The 23,500-nt window shown below is 47.9% G+C and overlaps 1 protein-coding gene and 1 long non-coding RNA gene across 4 annotated transcripts; one reads left to right on the top strand and one right to left on the bottom strand.

Annotated features, from left to right (window-relative positions):
* Positions 1-499: 499 nt before the first annotated feature.
* On the bottom strand, positions 500-22,858 carry CNOT3 (CCR4-NOT transcription complex subunit 3). 3 transcript variants are annotated; one of them, XM_083707784.1, is made up of 19 exons: positions 22,741-22,858; positions 16,455-16,514; positions 15,543-15,617; positions 15,012-15,079; positions 14,678-14,752; positions 13,887-13,976; positions 11,551-11,679; positions 10,757-10,852; positions 10,288-10,507; positions 9,316-9,449; positions 9,081-9,137; positions 8,153-8,468; positions 7,623-7,728; positions 6,285-6,462; positions 5,935-6,034; positions 4,655-4,856; positions 3,299-3,431; positions 2,990-3,115; positions 500-1,848 (listed from the first exon to the last, which is right to left on the bottom strand). In XM_083707784.1, the coding sequence occupies exons 3-19, from the start codon at positions 15,565-15,567 to the stop codon at positions 1,750-1,752; spliced, it is 2,154 nt and encodes a 717-aa protein (XP_083563910.1). In that variant the 5' UTR covers positions 15,568-15,617; positions 16,455-16,514; positions 22,741-22,858; the 3' UTR covers positions 500-1,749. The 3 variants fall into 3 exon arrangements, with proteins under 3 accessions (XP_083563910.1, XP_083563911.1, XP_083563912.1); XM_083707785.1 differs by lacking the exon at positions 22,741-22,858 and adding an exon at positions 17,460-20,864; XM_083707786.1 differs by lacking the exons at positions 13,887-13,976; positions 14,678-14,752; positions 15,012-15,079; ... (1 more) ...; positions 16,455-16,514; positions 22,741-22,858 and adding an exon at positions 13,521-13,618.
* LOC310829404 lies at positions 14,702-17,097 on the top strand. The gene is made up of 3 exons (XR_014557255.1): positions 14,702-14,783; positions 15,608-15,703; positions 16,901-17,097. It is a non-coding gene; the product is annotated as an uncharacterized lncRNA (long non-coding RNA).
* Positions 22,859-23,500: the final 642 nt, after the last annotated feature.

The following is a 23,500-nucleotide window of genomic DNA, read 5'->3' as shown; positions in this document are numbered from 1 at the left end:
CTTGTCACCCAAGTAGTACTGGGGGAAGATCTCTTCTGTTGTTTAGTCGTGTCTGACTCTTCGTGACCCCATGGGCAGGCACTCCTGTCTTCCACTGCCTCCCGCAGTTTGGTCAAACTCATGTTTGTAGCTTTGAGAACACTGTCCAACCTTCTTGTCCTCTGTGGTACCCTTCCCCTTGTGCCCTCCATCTTTCCCAACATATTTCCCAAGAGAGTGTTGATTAAGCGTGATCCACCTGGAGCAGGAACCGGCAAGCCACTCCAGTATCCCTGCCAAGAAAACTCCATGGGCAAAAACAACAGGCATATAAAAAGATCTATTCTGGGCAGCTTTTAAACATGTGGCGCATCCCACCTTAAACATACAATCACCACCTTGAACCACTGCCTCTTCTGCGAGGCACAAAGAGAAAGTAGGTTATTGGATTTCTTCACACCCCTTTGTTCCACCCACCCCCAATTTTATCTCCCCTTTTCTCTACAAGAGAAGAAGAACATTCATATAAAACTATTTATTCATAAATATTTTCCAAAACGAAAATAGGCTTACGAAAAAATATCTTAAACAGCGGCATGGGCGGGGTGCTCCAGTTCAGGGGGCTGCATGAGGAGGGAGATGGTGGGACACAGCTGTCTTTCCATCTCTCTCTGGGTTTCCCCAAGTCTTTCCCCTCCAATCAGGAATAAATTGCAAGTCATCAAGGGGGAGGGTCTCTCTGTGGGAGGAGCAGCAGATTAAGATATGAGCTCAGATACCAAATTTAGGGTGGCAACAAAATTTTGGAAAACGGGGGGTGGGGGTGGGGGGTTAGGAGAGAAGCAGCAAAGGGGGTGGGGGTGGGGATAGACTCCCTTAAGTCAAAGTTTCAGTCAGGAAAGGGAGCTTTGGGAATTTTTCCAAACTGAATTGATGAGGACAGGTGGCGTTTTGTGTCCCTCGACAACATCACCTGCAGAAGCAAGTGAAAAAATACGGCAGCCTATCAAATGTTAACAGAAGGTACCAGTCCACAAAATACTTTATGCTGGGATCCTTTCTGGCAGCCGGCTGACTTCACTGGTTGGTAACAAGTTGACGTCATTTTGCTTTTTGCCATTTCCAGCAGTGACAACTAGGCAGAGGTTGGAGCAAAGTCACCCTGAACTGTTGCCAACGCTTCTGACTATTGGGGATATTTATAGAGCCCTGCGCCCTCATCTGTCACAAACTTGGGCATATGATGGCAGCCAAATCGGGGGTGACGTCTGCACTTGAGAGGTTGGCGAGGAGGGCAAAGGAGGACAGGATGTTGGTGTTTGCTGCAATTGGTGGCGGAAGGGGCATAATAAATTCTCCAATTTAGAAGACACACAAAAATGTAGATTGGGGGGAAGTCACTCTTTTGGTGGGATTCTCAAATTCTTTTTTAATCTCCACTCTCTCACCCGAACCTGGTGCACATGAAGAGCATTTCCCCTTTTTCCCCCGACCTCTTCGTATGCATTACAGGCAGAAGAGAGCCAGGAAAAGGCAGAGGAGAATCCCGCCACTGCCGCCCCTCCTCCTCCGTCCCGCGGTCACTTTTAAAACTTGCATGCATTTTTTTTAAAAAAACGTGCAGCTCGCCCCGTTCCCCCACAGTTGTGACGGGTGGGGTGTGTGTGGGGTGATGTGGTGTTATTGGTTGGTCTTCCTTTGCTGCTGCCCCAAGCGCACCACAGTTGTCTCTGGAAGGAAGGCTTGGCACCCCCTGCTGGCCCCAGGTCATCACTGCAGGTCCCGGTCTTCCAGGTAGCGGTATTCAAAGGTGAAACCCTCCTTTTTGCGCTGGCCCCATTTCTCGTAGTCAAAGTAGATGTAAGTGCCCTGCACAGAAACGAGAGAGACAAAGTGTATAGGAGAATGAACTTCCTCTTACCCAGCAAGGAAGAGTCAGAGAATTAACAGCTTAGCAACTCCGCTCTCATGCCAGATTAAAACTTGATAGCAGGAGGCAAGGGCTACTTCCCAGTGAGGAGGAAGGGCTTCGGGGGCCCCTCAGTATCCCAGTTACATCCTCTTAAAGCATGCAGACCTGCTGAACCCCAATGCCATATAGCTATGTGGGGAGAAGAGACCTCAGAATACCCATTTCAGGGGTAGGTATGTCTATGAAGCAAGCAGAAGAATACAGACCTCCCTCCCTTCTCTATATTTTCCTTGAGGGGAGAAGTCACACTCAGGTAACTAGCTTTCCCTGCGGACAGTGGCATGAACCACAGCTCCCGAGAACCTCAAAACCTTTTCTGCATTTACTAAATGCAGAGAGCGCTGAAGCAAAGCTGTATTAGAAGTGACTCTTACTCAATTCAACAATGTCCACAAGAAAACTATGTAGGACCTTGAAAATGGGAAAACTGTCCTTTCTGCTTTCTACTTTCTCCCCAACTCCCTGTTACAGAAGAAAACCAACGATTATAAAATTCCCAGAGGCACTGCACAGTCATTTTGTACTCTTAAGCCCTACCCTCAGACATTCAAGCCAAACAACATCCTCATGGGAGTTACAGCGGAATTCATGCAGACTGGAATCCTTAAAAAAACCCAAAAATTTACAATAAGGGTTTCTAGTTTTCATGACAATGGAATTAACTGGCTCAAAACTCAACAAGAAGCTCCAGGGTCTAGCAGGCAAAGTTTCTACGCTTTACCTGGCTACTTACTCTGGTTCCCTCATTATCCCCCCCCCCCATTCTTCTCTTCTGGTAAGAGAAGGGCCATAGCTCAGTGGCAGAGCATCTGCTGTGCCTTCAGAGAAGGTCCCTGGTTCAAATCCTGGCATCTCCATGTAGGATTGCATAGGAACCTGCCTGAAAAACCCGGGAAAGCTACTGCCAATCAGTGTAGACAATGCCAAGCCCGACAGACCAACGGTCTGGTTCAGTATAAGGCAGCTTCCGGGGGGGTTGGGAATCCATGTGCTGGGCCCATTCCCACCCCCACACAGGAGCTTCTGTGGTCCCCTCACCTGCTCAAATTCATCAGTGATGGTCTTGGGTTCTTCGTGCCGCTGGAACCACATCATGTACTTTGTGTGGAAGCGCCAGGACTGCTTCTTCAGCGCCTTCGCTGCCAGGTATTGTGCCTTCGTGCCCTTCAAAGCATAAGGGGACAGGTGAGGGCTTGTGGGATACACACATTGGTACCAGTTCCAAGCGAGGGATACTAGTAGCACATCCATGGAGCACTTATAGGCCCCAGTGGGTGCCAGTGGCGGTGGGGAAAGGGTGGCAAAACCTGTCCATCAGAAACTACCGACAGAAATTCTACGTCTTACCTCCAAATAGTAGAAGATGAAGAAAAGGGTCTCTGTAGAGAGGCGCTGGTAGAACTCCACCGTATCGGAGTGTGGGGGAGGCATCTGGTGGTGGTACGGAGGGGTCGGGCAGGGGTTTCGCGGCAGATATTGCCTATGGGGTTAAGAAGATGAGAGTGTTCAACTCCAGCCTGGTGGTGGTGGCAGCAGCAGCAGTCTCCCCATCCCCTACGTGTGCATGCACACACCTCAAACCCCACAGATAAACTGATTGGAGGGTTAAAGCCGGTAGTTCAAGATGGCAACTGGAGTGGAATGGAGGAAGTGAACCAAGGAAAACAGTTGGAAACGATATGAGCAATTCCCACCGGATTGTGCCACTCTCTCCCTCCATCTGCCACTATTTGGTGACTGATGGGCCTCCATAATGTCCAACCATCTCAAGGTGTGGGTGGGTGTGCAATCTCAGGGTTTGGGTTCCAAGTCATTAGGGACATTATATGCTAGTGTTATTGACTGAATTCAGTCTGTGAGGACCGTCAGTCAGTGCCGTTCCTGCAGGACTGGTGTTATGCTGCGTGGCCACCACCCTTTGGAATAGTTCAGCTAAGGAACTTGCTTCCCACAGGAGGCAGTGATGGCCTTGGATGGCTTTAAAAGAGGAGGGGGCAAATTCAGAGAGGAGAGGGTTATCAATGGCTACTAGCCATTATGGTTATGCTTGGCCTCAATAGTTGGGAGGCAGCAACACTTCTGAATACGCGTTGCTGGAAAACACAAGAGGGGAGACTGCTCTTGTGCTTCCTGGTTTTGCACAGGCAATTATTTGACTCCGTGAGGATAGGATGCTGGACTCAATGGGCCTTTGGTCTGCTCCAGCAGGATCTTATTTTCTTACGAATACTTGCCCCTCAAATACTGGAAATGGATGCTCTAAATCCTCAGGGTCAAGGGAGGGCATCAAAGGCAACAGCAATTGCCAGAGCGGCTCAGTTAGCAAAGCCTGAGGCTCTTCATCTCGGGGTCATGGATTTGAAATCCCACATTTGAGCAAAAGATTCTTGTGTTTCGGGGATTGGACTAGATGACCCTTGCAGCCCATTCCAACTTTACAATTCCTTGATTCTAGGATGGCTCTTTTCCTCACCTAGCAGGGACATCCCCATGCATTGCATCTCCCCGTGTGTCTCCCATGTGTGACAGTGGGTTTTTGTTGCATCCTTATAAGTAAAGGGAAGATTTTGAGCTGCGCTGGCGATATGAAAACTGGACTGACAATTTACAGTTCAGAGAACTTGAGGATGTGACGTGGACTGTGAAAGGCAAAGGCCCCTGACACACCCACACACCCCACACACCCCAGGGCAACCCTCTTACCGGATCCTTTCTGAATCAGAAGGATGAGGCATGTGGTGCCAGGCGGCCTCCTCCATGGCCTGTTGGTAGAGCTGCTCCTTGGTGAGAGGCACAGGCCCCAGGGGGCACACCCCGAGCGAAAGGGGGATGTTCACCTCAGATAGCTGGATGGGGGGCTGGTTGGAGGCTGGCTGGGAGGTCGTGCTCGTAATTAAGATATCAGCTGGAGCAGAAAAGGGGAAAGAATCACTCAGCAGGGACTTGACACACGCTCTCAGGATACAATTCAAGCGAGCCTGGACTCTGAAGGCTGTATTTTTAAACACAGCTCCTCCTGCTTCTCAAGACGAGTCCTTTGATTCATCAAGAGTTATTATCCTTGCTACCATCTCTTAAAAGGTGGCTGCGGATTACAGTTCAGGTCGATCTCATTTCTTGCTATTGCATGTATAAGCAAAATCCTGTAAAGGCAGAACACCCCCAGCAAACCGGGGAGAAAGAGAAGCAAATCTCTAACTCCTCCACAAATCTCTCTGGCCTCCTCTGATCTCTTTCCAGCAGCCTCCCAAATGTTCTGCAACCTCCTCCGCTCTCCAACTTTTCAACTACACCCAAACGCTCTCCCAACGGCCAATGGGATTCGCCAGCCATTTTTTCCTGCTCCCCCACACCCCATTCCCTACCACACTTGGCATTTATTTATTCATGACCTGCATAAAGCTGTGATCGTGTAAGTGAAATCAGTGGTCTACGTGTACTACTCAGAACTTGGGAGAGTTCATTTTTTTCCTCCAAAATGTCTTCCTTCTCTTGAACAGACCCACAGCCTCAGAGAACACTTTCATTTATTTTTTTATTATTATCTCATTTTAAAGCAAGCTTGACTCTGTCACAGATTCTTGGCTTAAAATATCAAGCAATGAAAAGCTCCAGGGACAACATCTGGGCCAGAAAAAATTGATTGTTGTGTACCAGATGGCAGCCTGCTCCTCAACTGCCAACACAAATGGTGAATGGAAGGGCTGAGATCTATAGTAGAATGACTTGCCTGTAGGCCAAGAATTTTTCTTGTTGTTGTTGTTGTTGGGGGTGGGCGTAGAATGGAACAGAGAGAGAAGAGTGGAGACTGGTGGTCTTAGAAACCACCACCTCTCATCCAAAGTAGCCACACTTCAATTTCTGATCAAGGTTGTCAGGCACACTCAGGAATGCCACAGGATTCAGAAATGTGCGCCTGAACTGTGCTGACACTATTTGGCCTCCCCCTGAGGCAGGGGCAATGCCTCTCTCCCCACACTTACCCCTTTCAGCGAGATGAAGCGATGGCACGGGGTCCTCTATGCTAGAGCCGATAGCTGCCCTCTCAGCCATTGACTTCAATGTACTTAGAGGCTCAGGTGCCTGCAGGACACACAAACGTAGCAAAGGAGGAGTGAGAGAAATCTGTTTTTATGAAAGCTGCTGCAGTGATTAAGACTCACAGGGAGAACACAGGTAGTTAAGTCACCTTCTCTCGGGCAAACCTACCTTCCAGGGTTCTTTTGAGAGGATGATGTGGGACAAGCACAGCCACAAACACCAGCCCAAATTCCATGGGAGGAAAGAGGGCTGGAAGCAGCCTGTTGCGTGCGGAGCACAAGCGATCGCTCACCTTGATCTCTGCTGCGGAGCTGAACTGGGGTGGCCCGTTGAGCAGGGTCTGGGCAGGCTTGCTGTCAGAGAAGCTGGGCGTGGGCGAGGCAGGAGGGTTGGCAGTCAGAGGCACCAGGAGGCTGGATCCAGTGGTGTTGCCACCGCTTGGTGGCTGTGAAGTTGCGCTGGGCTCTTTGCTGCCAAAGGAGGCGAGACACAGAAGTCAGGGTTGCACCTCCTTCAAAGCTTTAGACCTCTCACCCAAACACAGGAAAGGAGAGAACCTGTCATATCTCCCAGGGAGGATGTTCCAAAGTATAGGCGCCATCATCGAAAAGACCCTCTCTGGTTGCATCTCTGGCAGTGACGGGAAGCCAAGGAGGGGCTCTGATTTCAGACAGGTTTATGCAGACTAGAACACCTTTCTTGAGAACATCCTGGCATAGCCTGAGTCTTTATAAAAGCACTCTAAACTGAGCCCAGAAGTAAATATGAACATAAGAAAAGCCCTGTTGGGTTGAACCAATGACCCATCTATTCCAGCATCCTGCTCTCACAGTGGCTAACCAGATGCCCCAATGCAGGAGCCAAGCCCAAGAGCCCCCTCTCCCTTCCTCGGTTTCCAGCAACTGACATTCAGAAGCACTACTGCCTCCGACCAGAGCTAAAGAGCAAAGTTATACAGTGGTACCTCGGGATGCGAACGGGATCCATTCCAGAGCCCTGTTCGCATCCTGAATAGAACGTAAGACGCGACAGCATGTCTGTGCGTGCACGGGTCGCGTTTTGCCGCTTCCGTGCATGATGTCATTTTGAGTGTCTGCGCATGCGTGAGCACTGAAACCCAGAAGTAACGCACTCCATTACTTCCGGGTTGCCGCGGAGCCCAACCTGAAAGCGCTCAATCTGAAGCACATTCAGCCCGAGGTATGACTGTATTTTATTTATTCATTAGCAACATTTACAGCCCAGCTCCTTGTGTGCCCAGATACCAAGATACACAGAAGTTTTTTTAAAAAAAAAAAAAATGCTGCCAAATAATGCACTTTTGCTTTGCAGAGTTTGGTATTCTTTTCTATTATTATTATTATTATTATTATTATTATTATTATTATTATTATTATTACTATTAAAGATTTCTCTTTTGCAATTTTGGTTGCTTATATTTACCCGTATTTCTTTAAATCAAGATTTAAAAAATAAAATAAAATAATACACTTTGCCAAAAGATGGCAAAAAAGAGAGCAAAACACCACTTACAACCGAGTAAAACTGTATGGTCTGCCCACTTGGAAAAGTGGACCATGGTGGGAAGAGTGAGAAAGGACAGCCAGGAAAGGACAAGACAGAAACTCACACAGAAGCGCTGGGCGGGTTGTGCGATGCCGTCTGATTAGGCAATGCCTGGTTGCCGCTGCTTAGCGTGGAGTCTGAACTGCTGTCCGCTACCACAGAACTATAACCTAGGCAGGAGGGATTGAAAAAAACAGAAGCTCTGGCTTGACTTCTGGGCTAAACAGTCACAATGTTACACAAACAAGGGGAAACTGAGCTTCCTGGCCTAGGTGTCAATGGAGCAGCTCCTAACTTTGGCTTCGTCTCAACCCTCCCCTCCCGTAGCCTATAAAACAGCACCTGCCGGCCTCGCTACATTACAGCCTGGCCTTTAGCTATTGCTGGATAGGAAAGAACTGGCAGGCGACACTTTTCGGAGCATGGAGGATTATCCCCTGTGGGTTTTCAAGATGCTGTTGAAAAGGCACAGCTACATAAGGCAACATCAGGCGACCCTGCTAAACACCTGGCATCTGCAACACAGCAGCCATTCCTAACCCCCCAGAAATCTTTTGGGAAACTTGAAGCAATGGCCCAGACCCCCAGACTCACTGGTTGCCCCGTTCTGCTTGCTGGCGTTCTGCTGGGTGCTGGGAGGCCGGGGCTGAGAGGCATTGGTGCTGGTGGGCGGGGGCGCCACAGCCTGGGCGTAAGGGGTCGGGGTGGTGGGTGCGTGCCCTGCCGGAGGGTTAGCTTTGCCGCTCGCGTTCCCACTGCCAGCCACAGCCCCGTTGCTGTTGGAACCAGGCCCATCCCCCAGCGAGGACGAAGTGCTGGAGCTGCCGCCCATCGGGTAGCTGGTGGGGATTGTGGGAGGCGGCTGGTGGTGGTGGTTGTGGAGGCTTTTCGAACCATTCTTCGCTGGGGACTGGGGGGAGAGAAGGATGGGAGGGGGGGGAGAGAAGATTTAGGATCATAACTGCTGCCTTTCTACTCCAAAGAGGGCAAAACTAGGAACCATTCATGTCTTGGTTCACCCGTCCCTCCACTCTTTTAAGAGCTGGCCTAAAACATACCTTCCTTATGGTGATGGTACAGTCCTCTTATTGGGCTGTACCACCTCAGAAAATGCTTTCAGAGAGGGGAGCCCAGGGGAAAGCAAACTCACAACTCCTGGCCTGTCAAAGCTAACTTTTTAGGAGGTGGCCTGATAGAAACTGTTCCCCTCTCACATGCAAGGTGTTTGTACGTTAAGGAGACTGCAATGTTGGTGTTACTCTCAAAGCAAGTGGCTCTGCCCAACCCTCCTCCCCCCAGCCCTACACTTGCATGCATTCTGGAAGTGGTACAGTCTTCACAACAGAACTGAACCAGATCAGAAGTAACACGCTGGAAATGGCTCTACCTAACTAGTCCCGATGCCCCTCTGTCCCAAGAAGCCCTGGCTCCTCTCCCCTTGCCCAAATCACCAAGGGAGTTTCTAACCCGTCTTCCAAAAGCCGAACCCTTGAGAGGAATGAATTCTGGGCTCCAAACTCACTTGGCTCACTTCACTGTCTGTTGATCGTCCCCGTTTCTTGTCATCTTCAGAGTTCTCCTAAAGGAAGGAAGGAAGGCCTGATTAGAAGAGCTGTTACCCGTGGAACTAAGAAAGCAAGCTGGGTTTCTAACAACCTGTAGAAGCAGTCAGTACTATTCGCTCAAGCTGATATAAACCCGAAAGTTTCCCTTTCCTACCCCCAACCCCTGGCATCGTAACAGGGGAGCCTCCTTACTGTTGTGCAGTTCGCAGGGCTGGGAGGGATTGGGGAGCTGGACGTGGTGGAGGTAGGCGTGCTGCTTGACTGGTTGAACATCTCATCCTCCATGTGACTGTGGCTGGGTGGGGAAGTGGCAACCAGGGCCTGTGCTGCAGAGTCAAGAACAAGGAGATGCTTATGAACCCAAAGAGGCTACAGTTCGTAGGCGGTGGCACAATCCAGCAGGTGGGTACTGCTGTTACAGGATATGATCCCGCTGTCTGGGCTTTGCAAGAGTTCACTGCTGTGCCACTTTATATCTGAAAAGTATACCGATATCCTGGCAAGCGCCGTCCTCCCAAAAAAAGGATTAAGATGAAATCAGCGATCAGTACGCCCAATTCTAATTTATACCAAACCCCATCACTACAATGCACTGAAGTAAACCATCCTAACAAGTTTCTGGGACACAAAGACCAGCATATGCTCCTGGAGTTTTAAGAAGGGTCACGACGCAAGCGTTCAGAGTCAGTAGCCCAGGTGAACAGATATAGTTCAAGTAGCAACAAAACAAAACAAATCTCAGAACAGTTAATGAGCTATCTAGCAATAATAAAATGCAGAGAACCACAACAGACTCCCACCAAATGCTAAATCTGCGACAACAGCCAAATGGCAGCGCCTACCCAGTAAAAGCCCAAATTTCTAAATATTATTATTATTTCTTGAATTTATATACCGCCCTATACCCGGAGGTCTCAGGGCGGTTCTAAGGGTGGATGGGTATCAAGCTAAATGCTACGCTCAAACTGACAGTTGCCTCTAGGCCACAGGTTTTGTTAGGAGGGAATAACTGGTTGATTTAAAATGATTTGAGGTTTGCTCCTTCACAGTTATCATAGCTAGCACTGCAATACTGCTTCTTCCCCAAGTCTCAAGGCTGCTTTGGCTTCCCCCACACCACATATAACCTCAACCAGAAGCAGCCCACCCAAAGGAGACACTTACGAATGTCTTCTAAGTCGAGGTCATCATAGAGGAACTCGTTCTCCTCAAAATCAGGGTCCTGCGAGGAATCCACATAGTATTCCACGTCATCCTTGATCTTGCGGATGGAGTCCACGTTGATGGAGTCGTTGTCCAGCATCCGCAGGATGGTCTCCAGCATCCGAATGTGGTACCGGTGTTTCTCAATGTGCCGCTTCAGGCCCTCGATCCGGTCTTGCTTCTGTGTGGTGGGGAGGGGAGGGGAAGAGAGCCAGGTTCAAATCCTCGCCCATCCAGGAAGCTCACAGCATAGCACCCAGGCACCACCTCTCAGCCTGACCCCCAACCTCACAGAATCTTGTTTCTTGTGAGGTCTCAGAAGTCCTAGCTCCCATAGATACCTCCACCTTGGCTTCTGACCTGTTAGGTGATGCCATTTCCCCAAACACAACCCTCCAGCCTCTGAGGAGGACATCATCCATCGACTCACATCCTTGTCTCCTTTCTTCTTGCGTGTCTGGACAGACAGCGACTCCACTTCGCTCTCAAACTGATCCACCTGCATGTTCAAGGTGTCTATTGTGTTCTGAAGGACAGACAGAAAGAAACATGTTATCCTCCCCAATCCTCCCTCACCATGGAAAAGGGGTTCTCCCTCTTGCCAATGGGTGGCTAACTGTGACTGTCCGGATATTATTGGACTAAAACTCGCACCATCCTCGGCCACTGGCTGTGCTTGCAGCACCAACAGTATCTGGATGGGCACAGATTTCCCCTACAGCCCCAGACAGAGCCTCATGGCTCTCTGTTTGCTAGCATTAGAAAACAAAGTCTGGTAGTCAGAAGCTGTCGGGTTCAGGTGAGAAGACAAAACTTTTTTTGGGGGGAGAGGGATGAATCTGTCTCCCCCTCCCCCCATGTCTGATCCTCAAGCCTCCAATGTCAACTATGAGTGGAAAGGGAGGACCACTTGTATCACATGGCATAAGGTCACAGCTTACATTCAGTACTATAAAAAGAGGAAGTTTTAAAGCAGGAAGGGGTTATTGGTGGTCCTCTGGTTGCTAACAGATTCTATAACCTCTATCAGTCCCAGTCAGTACAGCTAATGGTCAGGGCTGATGCAAGTTGGATGTAGTCCAAGGATATCTGGAGGTCCAGAGGTTCTCCTGCTCCTGCTTTAAAGCCACACCCCTTAAAAACCAGAGCTTCCTTCTCTCTTCCTCTGCTAAAAAGCAGCTCCTCCTTCCAGGCATTTAGCAGCCAGCCTCCACTTGTCCTCACCGTCAGCCACTGCCCGACCTCCTCCTTTTCCTTCTGGGCTGGGTCCACCTTCTGCGCCAGGCCCAGGCCCTCCTTCGAGTAGGCTTTCGTCTTGGTCTCACGTTCCACTACCTTGAACCGCTCCATTTGCTGGAAAAGACAGACCAGAGGTAACTAGCTGAGCTAAGGACCGCGGAGAAGTCCAAGCTATCAGCATATATTCCCTGCTCAGTGATCATTTGAAAAGACAGAAATCCTCAGCAGCAGCAGAGGAGATAAATTGCAAAATAAGTAAATAAACCTAGATTAATTACTTCCAAGCATGTTACAGCCCCAGTTTTCAATCTTCAATCAGGGTGGGGAAAGGGTAACTCTTCTCGGGCTTTTGAACATTGGTGGGCTGAGAATTCTATCTGCAGTAGGCATTTAAAGGATACAAAATGGGATCTTACTTTGTTAAAAGGGACCATTCAATCACACAATTCTTCCACCTAAATATTGAAGCAAACCCCTATGGGGAATTGGTACTTTTCCTGAACATGGGGACTGCAGATCCAGCCCAAGAACCACAGCCAGCAGAATGAAGTGGCAGAATCCTCAGGTGGTAGAATGGACTGTTCTATTCCAGACAGCAATGGAGGGATAACCATTTCTAAATCATTCTTGTGTATTTTTTTTAAAAGCCCACTGCAAGTAAAAAAACCAGTGCAGTAGAAAGGATGTGGTTGGATCGGAACCTTTCTACTACTGTGTTGCTTGTTCCCTGGCAGAGGCATTTAGTTTGGTGGGTAGGTTAGGGGTGGAGGTCCTCTAGGGACATTTAAAAACAGCTTTGCCTCATCTGTAGTTTGAAGTGCTACCTTCCATCCCAAGATCCTACCACCCCAATTCAGCTGCCACGTTTAAACTGGGCCACACAGCTCCATGCCCTAAGAGAGCTCTGCATCCCATCCCGTTAACTAAAGAATCCTGGCTCCCTAACCATTAGCTGGAATTTACCAGGATCCCTTCCTACACAGGTAGCGCTGTGGGTTAAACCACAGAGCCTAGGACTTGCCGATCAGAAGGTCGGCGGTTCGGGGTGAGCTCCCATTGTTCAGTCCCAGCTCCTGCCCACCTAGCAGTTCGAAAGCACGTCAAGGAAGGTAAACAGTGTTTCCGTGCGCTGCTCTGGTTCACCAGAAGCAGCTTAGTCATGCTGGCCACATGACCCGGAAGCTGTACGCCGGCTCCCTCGGCCAATAAAGCGAGATGAGCACTGCAACCCCAGAGTCGGCCACGACTGGACCTAATGGTCAGGGGTCCCTTTTACCTTCCTACCCAGGAATCCCAGGCTTCAGGTCTATTTTTGTAACTTCACTGACAGCTTTTTCAACCATCCCATTTTATCTCTGAAGCTTCCCCCCCCCCCCCCAAAAAAATGAAAACTTGTGAATATAGTGCATGTGCGTGTATGGAACTCAGAAGAAATGGCTCTGCACACATTACCTTGCAAAAGGAGATTTAAGGCAAACCCATAAAAAATGTGTATGTACCAATGCATTTTCAGTCACAAATCACATGCCAAGAAGCCAGTGTCGGCTGCAAGTACCCACAGCAATAAACATGTAAGCAGCCATTTAATGCACAAAGCTGCCCTCAAGTTTGAATGATCCAACTAATATGCAATTTGTGCCCCCGGGGAATTGGTCAGTGATCACCCTTTCTTTGCCACAGTGAACACACAGCACTTGGGCTTGATGGTTCTGCATTAGAAGATAACAGATGAGATTTACAGCAGTGCAGAACCGTGCAGAAAAGAAAAGCTAAAATCTGAATATGCATCATGCCAGTCTGTGCACATCATCATGGCAAATACAAAACTCTGCTTGCCCGTTGCAAAACAGCTGTCCAAGTGTTAAACTCCTTTCCAAAAGGGCCCAGGAAAGTCTTGGCCCACAGCTCAATAGACCTTTTCCCTGGGTGTCTTTAAACCATCTCTAAAACTTTACCATCTATCCCATGTTCTCCCAATCAGAAGACCTGCTCCAAAGGGCTCCTGGGCTCCTCACAGAACCCCTTTCTGCAAAAGTCTCCCAGTCAATATCTGGACTGTAAAGGCAAGCTGGCTCACCTTTATGAGGTCACACTACTTACTAGCCAATTGCAATGCTGTGGGGGAGGAGCTAAGCAAAGTTAAGCCCACGTATAAACAGGAGATCCTCAGCAAAACTAAGAACCAGCATGAAAATAGCTGAAGGCAATAAAATGTGTTAGTTTTATACCTTTGGTAGACACATAATTTCCCAAAATAAACCCCCAATTAATTAGGTATGTTGACAGGCACTAATATGTAGCAGGTAGAGGATTCTTCTTACCGTCTCAATGAGTTTTCGGTTGTCTATTAGCTGCCTTTTGTCCTTAATCTCATTGGATGCAACCCACGTCTTGATCTGGTCCCTCAATCTCTGCAGAAGAAGAAGGGCCAGTTGAGCAGGCAGGTGGGATCGGTTGGGGAAAAGATGCCAACCTACCTTTCCTCCAATGAATGAAGGCTAGTGGTCAGACGTATGAGCAAACAGAAGTAACAACCTCTAGATTGTTCATCATATGCTATCACCGCTAGAATTGGCATTAGCGAGCAAGGAAGCTAGCCTTTCCTTGCTCCAACAATTAGAATTCACTTTCTTTTAACAGAATCTAAACACACTAAACAGGCTGTCCTTTGTGAAAAATCTACACTTTTCCAAGCCTCATTCTTACTCAAATTCAGCCATGTCTGATCTGATTGCTCCAGATGTTTTAAACCTCCAACCAATGGTCAGGGATGATGGGAGGTGTGGTTGAAAACATCAGGAGAACATCAGGATGGAGAAGGCTGATCTAATCTATGCATCCTTGCTATCCCAAGACATTCTCACAATGAAGCTATGACACCCCCCCAAACACCTAGGTTCTCCCCCCTTCTCAGTGGAGCCATACCTGTGTCCAGGCCACCCCAACCTCTACTAACTATAAACCAGCAAGCCCTGTGGGGAAAGACTGCCCCATCTTCCTCTGCTCCTTCCAAAGGGCCCCCTAGAGTCCTGATACTCAGATCACTCCAACCCCAACGTTCCCTAAATTTGGTAAGAAAAGATCTGGAAACAAGCCCAGGCAAAATGTTTACCTGGAGTTTTTTTATTTCTTTTTTCAGATCGGCTTCATATTTCTCCTTCTGGTTGGCATTAGCTGCATTGTGGAGCTGTTGCATAGGGAGAAAGAGGAAACATGAGGTGGGGTGAGAAAGATGGGAGACCCCAGGGCTCAGGGTGGAAATCAACCCAGAGCAGAAAAAAAACGGAGCTGAAAAGATTCCAAGTGGGGGGTGGGGTGGAGAAGAACAGAAACCTCTGCAGACATAGAACAATTACAGGGCAATGTGATGGTCTAAAAGGCTAGTGTGGGGTGGATGTCAGAGAATAGGGCAGAATTTAGGAGGAGAGGCCACTGCCAGCCCTCACCTTCTGCCAGATATCTTCAAACTGCTCCACGCCTTCCGACACCTTTTTCAAACACCGATCAATCTCACCTGGGGAGAGAAAATCCCTGCTGAGAGCAATCTTAAGATCTACCTTGCCCATACCTGGCCATTCCTTCCTCCCAGTCTGAGAGGATTCTGGAACGGTGGTTCTCCTCTCCCTCAGCTTCCCACAAGCCTGCCCCTCTCACCTTACTGACCAAAACAGAACCGAGCCACCTCTCCCCTTCCTAAACTCCTCTCTCCCTTCAGAGCATAGTTATTGCTTTCTAATATCCCAAGTCATTCTCCACTTCTAAAAAAAAAAGAGGGGGCCCCTCTTGCTCCTTTAGTCAACCCTTCCCTTCCCTCCACTCTAACCAACGAGACCCCACCCTCTCCAAGAGAGCTCAGAGGAGTCCTGGCTCTGGCCCAGCTGTTCTGATGAGCAGCCCCGCCCTCTTTTGCAGGCCAGCCAGGTGCCTAGCATGTATTAGTAGCCCTGAGCTTGGAGAGTGCAGGTAGGCTCCCTTACCTTGTAGCTTCCTCTTGTCTGCCATGTTTCCTTCACTATAGAGGGGCTCTCTTCATACTTTATAGAGCGTTGACGCTTTAAGAAAAGCCAGCAGAAAGGCAAAGTTATGAAGCAAGCCCAGGACAGAAGTAGCACCTCCTGCTGGAAGGTGCTAAATGGAGGTAAGCAGGATGAGTAAGATTTGAGCTACTGCTTTGTTTTAACCGACAGAACATTTACTGCTTTTAGCAGCTGTATATATAAAAAAGTAGAAGTCACAGGTAAGGCTTTCTTCAACACTGTGCTTCCCCCTGTTGATTTCTACTCATTAAAAGCAGAGAGTTTCTGTCCAATGAAAAGTAAAGGCCGCAAACCTAGCTGAATCACAGAGATTATCCCAGGAGAAAGTGGGCAAGTGGGAGGTAATGCCTTGGGGGAAACTGGACCCAGTGGAATTAAAGAATTCCTTCCCACCTCCCCCCGGTGACCATGCAACAGGCAAACGCTCAGCGTGTGGAGCTTTACTCAGTATTCAGGTGATGCAACACTAGGGAAAGCTTCATCTGTTGAGTTTGGTTTTTTTTAATCATGCAACTCTTAAAGGCACCCGGTCTTCCAGAAAAACGTAAAACACATTGATCGTCCAAGGTGGAACAGATTTGGAGCAGGGATTTCCCCAACCCCATCATACGGTATATATATCTGCCACTCTTTCCTACAGTCTTTTACAGACTTTGGTGCCTTTGGTGCACAAAGACAGTTAGGCTTTTTACAAGGCCCAGAAGACTTGGGTGGTTTCACAAATCAAGCAGCTTTTTATTTTGTCCATTAAAAAACAACAACAACGGACTAGGTGCCAGCTTTTCTGTGCTCTGTTGTTTGACAGTGTTGCTTTAACCAGGCTAGGGGATGCATTATAAGGCTTGCACTCACCTAGTGGCCCCTGGGCGCTTGTTGTCTCTCCTTCTCTCTCTCTCTTTTCCAGCCAGGTTCCTATGCAGGTGAGAAAAAGCACATGACTCACAGGGGGAAAGAGCCCCACCTTTTCCTCCTCCCCCATCCAGCTACCCACCATGTCAGGCAGCAAGCTGGGAAGCACAAGAGACACCTATAAAGGCACAGTGGTGGCTGGCTAAGGTTACTGCAGTCTAAGGGACTCAGGCCTGGAATGAAGCAAAAGTACAGGGCTTGCAGATGGAAGAAATGGTTCCTGCCTCCTCAGACAATGGAGTTGTCCTAGACTAGCAAAACCCCAGCACTAGGGGTTGGTAACTTTTTTTTCCTGGCAGGAAAACACCTGCCACCCCATCAGAAGTCTAGTGGATTAAGCTTTCCTCATCTATACATCAGGAAAAGCTGAATTTCTCGTTGTCACACAGGTATTAAAGGCACAAGAGCCCTGCTAGGGGGAAAGCTGGCAATCCCACCAGTCACTAGTGCAGGTATGTGAAGAGATGCTTGCAAAGGTGTCTGCAAAGCAGGATGTTTGTTTTTTCTTCCCAGACTGAAAATATGCCACAAACAACATCCATTGTTAAGCCTGTGCAATTTGAACTAGTAAATGTTTATGGGTTTATTCACATGTCTGAACTAGTCCCTATTCTCTCTCCAAAATGCTCAGCTAACGCAACACATTTTCCATTCTCCTCTTGGAAAATCATGCAGCAGAATTCTGAGGTAGCAAAGTGGACTGGACCACTTTAGACTTGTGGGCAGGGGAAAGGGGAGAGGGAATGCAATGGTTAAGTGCACAATGGGAAAAGGGGGGGGGACCATAAGGAGGAGACAGTTTCTAGTCTAGCTTGGTACCTGCTGATGGATACTAGTTTCCTACCATTTTGAAACAAATGTAAGGGAGCTTTCAAAACTGTGATCCACACCTGCAGTGGCGCAGCCCAGCTTATCACTTCCTTGTGCTGCCTGAGTTAGACTACATACCTGCCAGGTTCTTCACCATTTCTCTCCCAAAGATTCCATACTCTGGTAGGCATCTGCCCTTCAGCTTCCTAACCTCCAGAAAACTTAGGAAGTCTTTTCTTGCCTGTTTATCTACTGTCAACTGCAAGATCCCATCATACCCCCCCCAAAGTAAGTGTGAGTCAGGGTCTCTCACCTCACCCCTTCAGAAACAAAGCTTTCTTCACAAAAAGGCATCAGTAGACCAACAATAAGGGTGAATTTGGGTAACCCAGGAAGTTCCTAACATTTTCCTATTCCAAGCAGGAGACCTGGGTCAAAAGCCAGCTCTGGAATAAAAGCAACTTGGTTCAGTGCATGTCTACTCAGAAGTAAGCTCCACCAAGTTTGAAGGGAATTATTCTCCAAGTAAGCATGCACAGAATTGCAATTTTTGGAGTTTCCAGGTCCTCACTTGGAGATGGTACCTATACCTTTAACATGCTGTGTTCCTCTTACCTGCTGTGGAGGGAAATCAGAATCTCACAAGCTGGGGAGAGGGCAGGAAGGGCTTCACTGGAAGAACTGGGCATTTTAAGAAAATTAACCCGATGCTGTTCCAGTGCCCTTAAAGGCAGGTTCATCTGCAAACATCAGCAGGTGGCTATGCTTCTTTTCACACTACGAAAAGCTTCACCTGCCGATTTCTGCATATCAAGCCTGCCATTAAAGGCACAGGAGTCCAGGCCAGGCCCTCTGATAACCTTAGACCAGGGGTGGGGAACCTGCAGCTCTCCAGAGGTTGCTGGACACCAGCTCCCATCAGCCCCAGCCAGCACAATCAACGATAAGGGAAGATGGGAGCTGTAGTCCAACAGCCTGAGAAAGAAGAAAAACAGTAGTGATTTGCTCACTGACAGGAACAGCTTGGTGAGCAGAATCAAAAGTAAAACAAAACCCTTACACTAAGCAATGGTGACACCAACATCTAAGATGGCAAACTTGGGCTTTTACTTAAACTATTGTAAGTTATAGGATTCCTTCTGGGTTTTTGTTGTGGGTGTTTCTTTTGGTTTGTATTCTGTTCCTGTGGCTGTCATAAAACAGATATTTACAGGCTCATGTCGGTTACTTACATCTGGCATACTGATACAGCTCAGTGTCTACATTTTCTACATTCAAGGAACAACCCCAGTTTGCCAAGGAACCACTGCAAAAGATTGTGGGGCATATTCTAAAGTAAACAATTCAGTTAATGTGAATCACTGCATCTTGAGCAAGGGATTCATGTAGAAAGCTGCCCTATACAAAGTCACACTACTGGCCCATCTAGCCTAGTAATGTCTACACTGACTGGCAGTAGCTCTTCACAGTTTCAGACAGAACTCTTTCCCAGCTTGGAGATGTCAAGCCTTGAACATGGAGCCTTTCACATGCAAAACATGTGTCCTACTGATGAACTACGAACCTTGTGTTGTATATAAGCAACACTTTCTAGCCCAACTGATTTCATTGCCTGAGTAACCGAGTTGTAGTGTTTTGGGAAATAAAACTCTCTTGAGCCGCACTGTACATATCAACCTACCTAACGCAGCCCCAACAGCCTTCTGACTTGCTGCAGAATATGTCATACATGCTTTGCAAAGGTCTGGGTTTTGCTTGATGTGGAGTGACAGGGGGTTGGTGGAAGGAGGCAAATCTGGATAAGACTTACAGCTGGATCCCATGCTGTATCTGACATGGAAGTGATTCCCACTTTGTCCAATAGGACTGAAAGCATGTTTAGAATTTCAGCCTTAGAGGCACTACCCTCATGAATAGTGACCGCTGCGAGTGTCCTGAGGCTTTCGCTACATTTATGTCACAGTTCACTGGGCTTCAATTCTGGAGTGTTCTAAAGCTATCTCTGCGTTTATGCATCCTGTAAAGTGCACCCCCTGGAAATATTTATTTTTATATATCCTTTATATTAGTTTGTAAAAACTGCTCTGTGCAATCCCCATAGGATATTTTTTTTTGGGGGGGGGGGAGGGAATTGCTGCAGAGGAGACCACAGATAAAAGAAAAACCTAGATTGACACACAGTCCTGAACCTCTGGTACCCAACAGAAAGGTCCCATTTGCAGAACATGTACCCAATGTGTGAGTGCCTCCCACTAATTTGTGACCGCCTGAAGGAGGCAGCCAAGCTTAATGCAAACAGCCTTGCTTCTTTAAGTGTGGTGTAGAAGCTAAGAGTCTGAGCTGCGATTCAGAAAATTCAAGATTCGAATCTCAATCTCCATTATGAACTTGCTAGGTGGCTGTAAGAAAGCCACTTTCTCTTTGCCTCACCTGGCATCTGCAATATGGGGATAATAGTATCAAAGGAATTGGATGAAGTGGGCATGGCTTGTTCTTTTTAACACATTGGGGGGGGGGTTTAACCACAGGAGAGAGGAACACACAAACCTTTGGAAAGTTAAAGAAAAATCAAGGAAGGCAGGAGACGGTTCACAAAAAAAGAGATTGGAGATGCTTTGGCATTGATGGTTTTTTAAAGGGCTAGATGAGTGCTACTGCACTTGAATGATGAGCAAGCTCAGTCCCAACATATTTATAGACCTTAAAAGAAAGAGAGAGAACTTTTACTGTGATTTATGTCACAGGTAGTGACCAATAGGTAGCTAGGCCCATTGAACAATTCATACGTAAATGCAATCGATACTCTATATGGAGGAAAATGGCAATTTCCCACCTATAGTTTTGAATGCTGGGTAAATGCAGTTCTCCTGCAAAAGGACCACAATTTGTTTTTAACAGGGACATCTGAATCCTGTGCCTTAACAACATCTGGAAAGCCCCCTTCCCACCCCCTGTCAGCAATAGGGAACACTGTCATCAAACTGTTCAAGATTAACATTTACTAACAGAGTTGATATATTAGCATTTTCCAGAGTCAAAGGTTTAAGGACAGCCTTGCCATCAGGTTACCATAAGCTAATGTGGTCCAATCCACCTCGGAATTCAAATCCCATTTCAGTTGTGGCCTCAGAGTGTTCCCCACAGATGAGTCATTACCTCTCAGCCTCTAGTCCCTGACCTGGTACTGTCTATTCCAATGGGCAGTAGCTCTCCCAAAGCCTCAAGCAGTGGCCTTTCTTAGCCCTGCTATTAAGGGATAATTTGACAGTCACAACTGAACCTGGAACTTTTATGAACTTGCACATCCATTTAGATCATTTGGAGAGGCCCTTTTCCATCTCCTGCTGTCACCAAGAGATTGGGCTGGTGAGAATGTCGGAAGCAGTTATAGAATCTCCTGCACCAGGAAATGTTATTCGCTCCTACACTGCTGGTATTTAAAGACCACCTGAAGACATAATAAATATTTTAACAAGCTTTTCAATTTCTGCTTTTTTTTCCTTTTTAAAAATCTGGTGTATTGCATTTTTTAAAAACTATGTTGTGTTTGATATTTTTAAATATTTTTGTTGTAATCTACTGGACAGCTTTTATAAATATATAAACAAATGCACATATACTGTATAGGCTAAGTGCATTTTCTACCTTCAAGCCTTCAACATGTCCTGAACCCAAGACACGAAAAAATAATAATACAGGGATTCCACCTATGCACATAATCACTGAGCTATTATGGTACAATATTAACGGTGTGCCTTACAGAACAGAAGAAATATTCCAAGTTCCTAGGATCACACACAATTTTTAAGCATCAACCCTGAGGAGAAATTCAATATCTTAGGTAGTAGCCTCAATTTGTAAGCAGCTTAGTAGTAAAGCACACGTTCTGCATGCAGAACATCCAAAGTTTTGTCTCCAGCATCTCCAGGTAGGACAGAGAAATACTCCTTTCTGAAAACTTGGGAGAGGTATGACAGGTCAGTGTAGACAATACTAGACAGACCAATGATCTGATTTGATAAAATATGGCTTCCTGTGTTTCTGCCAAGCTACTGAGATTTCACTAGGTCTTGACGTATTCTACATAAGGCTGACCAAGGTGTGACTTGTAATGTACTTTTTACATTACAGTCAGTGACTGGCTATAGTACCAGGCAACTCTGGCACTGGGGGCAGAATTCTGAATCTTAAGAATCTTCACTTTCAATGGGGGGGGAGGGGAATGTATGTCTCTAGCCCTTAAATCTGCAAAGTGTGCAGGTAAAGGCCAATGAAATCTCAAAAACCAGCAATCCTTCCCTTGGATAAGAGGCTGCAGCTTCATGCCTCTGCCTACTTACTGCCTTGTCTCTGCCCACAACTAGCAAAAACCAAAACCAGTTAGAGAAAAGAAGCAAATAGATATGCAGACATGTTGACAGCTAGCTACACATTCCTTTAGTAATTCATTACGAATTCTTATCACTCTGAAGTTACTTATAGTTAAGAGATGCACTTATATGCTAATGGGGTTTTCCAACCATTGAATGCTACATTGAGAAATACTCCAGATCCCTCCCCAGGTGCACAGACGCCCCTACAGGACCCTATAACACACATCCACACACACAAGCGGGGGTAGGGGGGAGAGGTGGCTTTATGAAAGCAACGTTTTTTTTTCTAACGGGTTCCTTTATTTCTTTTAGATACTTTAGCAACATAACAAGCATTGTGGAACCTTAAAGACGAACACATTTTATTACGGCATAAGCTTTTGCAAACGAGAATCCACTTCATCAGATGCCACAATGCTTATACTATAATGAGATCTGTTAAGTCTTTAAAGTACCACAATACTACTGTGTTGTTTCTGCCTAAACAGACTACCCCCTATAGGAATCGTTTCAGTAATAAAGATCTCTCTCTCTCTCATACACACACACGCGCGCCTCTCTATGGACCTCTCCAAATCAGGTATAAACTATATGTGCAAGTTTTCCAGGTGATCACAAGGACCCACAACCCTCCTTGGCTCAAAGTAGCCCTCATCACACGGCGCCCGCCCCACATCCTCCTGCCAGAGGCTCTCGCTCCACCCCAGGCGCCTCTTCCCTACAGAGGCATGTGGGCCTCACATCCTATAGGTGCAGGTCCTACCTGTGGAACCGCATCGCCCCCCCCCCCGCATCCTCCCCAGCAGGGCGCCGTTCGTGGCCCCTGCGCACCGCTGCAACCCCAAACACCTGGCCCCCAACAGAGGCCCCCTCCGCCTGCAGCCCCTCGCGCAGCAGCGCCTACGGAAACACCTTCCCCCATACTGCGCCCACCTCCTATAGAGCCCCCTATAGACCTCCCATTGGCCACGCCCCCTACGGAGCTCCCGTAGGTACTCGTAGGCCCCGCCCCCTAGGCTAGGCCCCGCCCCTTCTCGCTCTCTCACCGGCGGCTCCGGAGTCTCCGGGTCTCTCTCTCTCTCTCTTTTTCCCTCTCTCTCTCCCTCTCCCCCCTCTCTCGGCCTCCGCGGCATCCAAGATGGCGGCAGCCTCCCCCCCTCTCCTTCCGCTCGACCCGCCTCTGGCTAAACTCCATTGGACGAGTCACCCGCCCTTCAGGATAGTCTCTGTTTCTATTGGGTGGTGGGGAAGGGGCTGGTGGAGGGAAACCGGGGCGGGACGACGCGGCGCAGCCGCAGCTGTCATTTACATAAATACTTTTAATTTATTGGTTAAGGGGAAAAGTCCGTCAAAGCGTATCCGTATACTGATTGGCTCAGTAGGTACGGATGTAGCCAGTGTGACCACGCCTACCAGCCCGCGGAAAACAACCCGAAGGGGCAGGGCTTGTGGCAGAACAGATCGCCTAATGGTCATAAAAAACGTCCCTCAAGTCTTATTCGTTCATGATTGGCTATACGTCTTCCAACGCGCGCACTCGTGGGCATAGAATCATTTATTGGATAGCAGTTCTGCCACTCAGTCTAATAGTATTGCTGTTTGGCTGCTAGAGGGATTCGGAGGCGAGGGATATTTCCAAGCGGTAATTCTCTATTGGCTGTAGCGAAGCAAGCCTGCACACGTTGTCCTCCCATTGGATGGCTGTTCTGCCCCCAAAAACCCTTCTTCCTTTGTACTGGCTTGCATAGTTTGAGGCGGGTCACAGTGAAAAAACGTGAGGCGGGGGCGAGGCCAAGGAGTTTTCCC

This window comes from Podarcis gaigeae, assembly GCF_964106915.1.
Source record: "Podarcis gaigeae genome assembly, chromosome: 13".
In the NCBI taxonomy this organism is placed as follows: Eukaryota; Metazoa; Chordata; class Lepidosauria; order Squamata; family Lacertidae; genus Podarcis; species Podarcis gaigeae.
The sequence above is the reverse complement of the archived record's forward strand: the minus strand, read 5'-3'. Positions and strand labels throughout refer to the sequence as shown.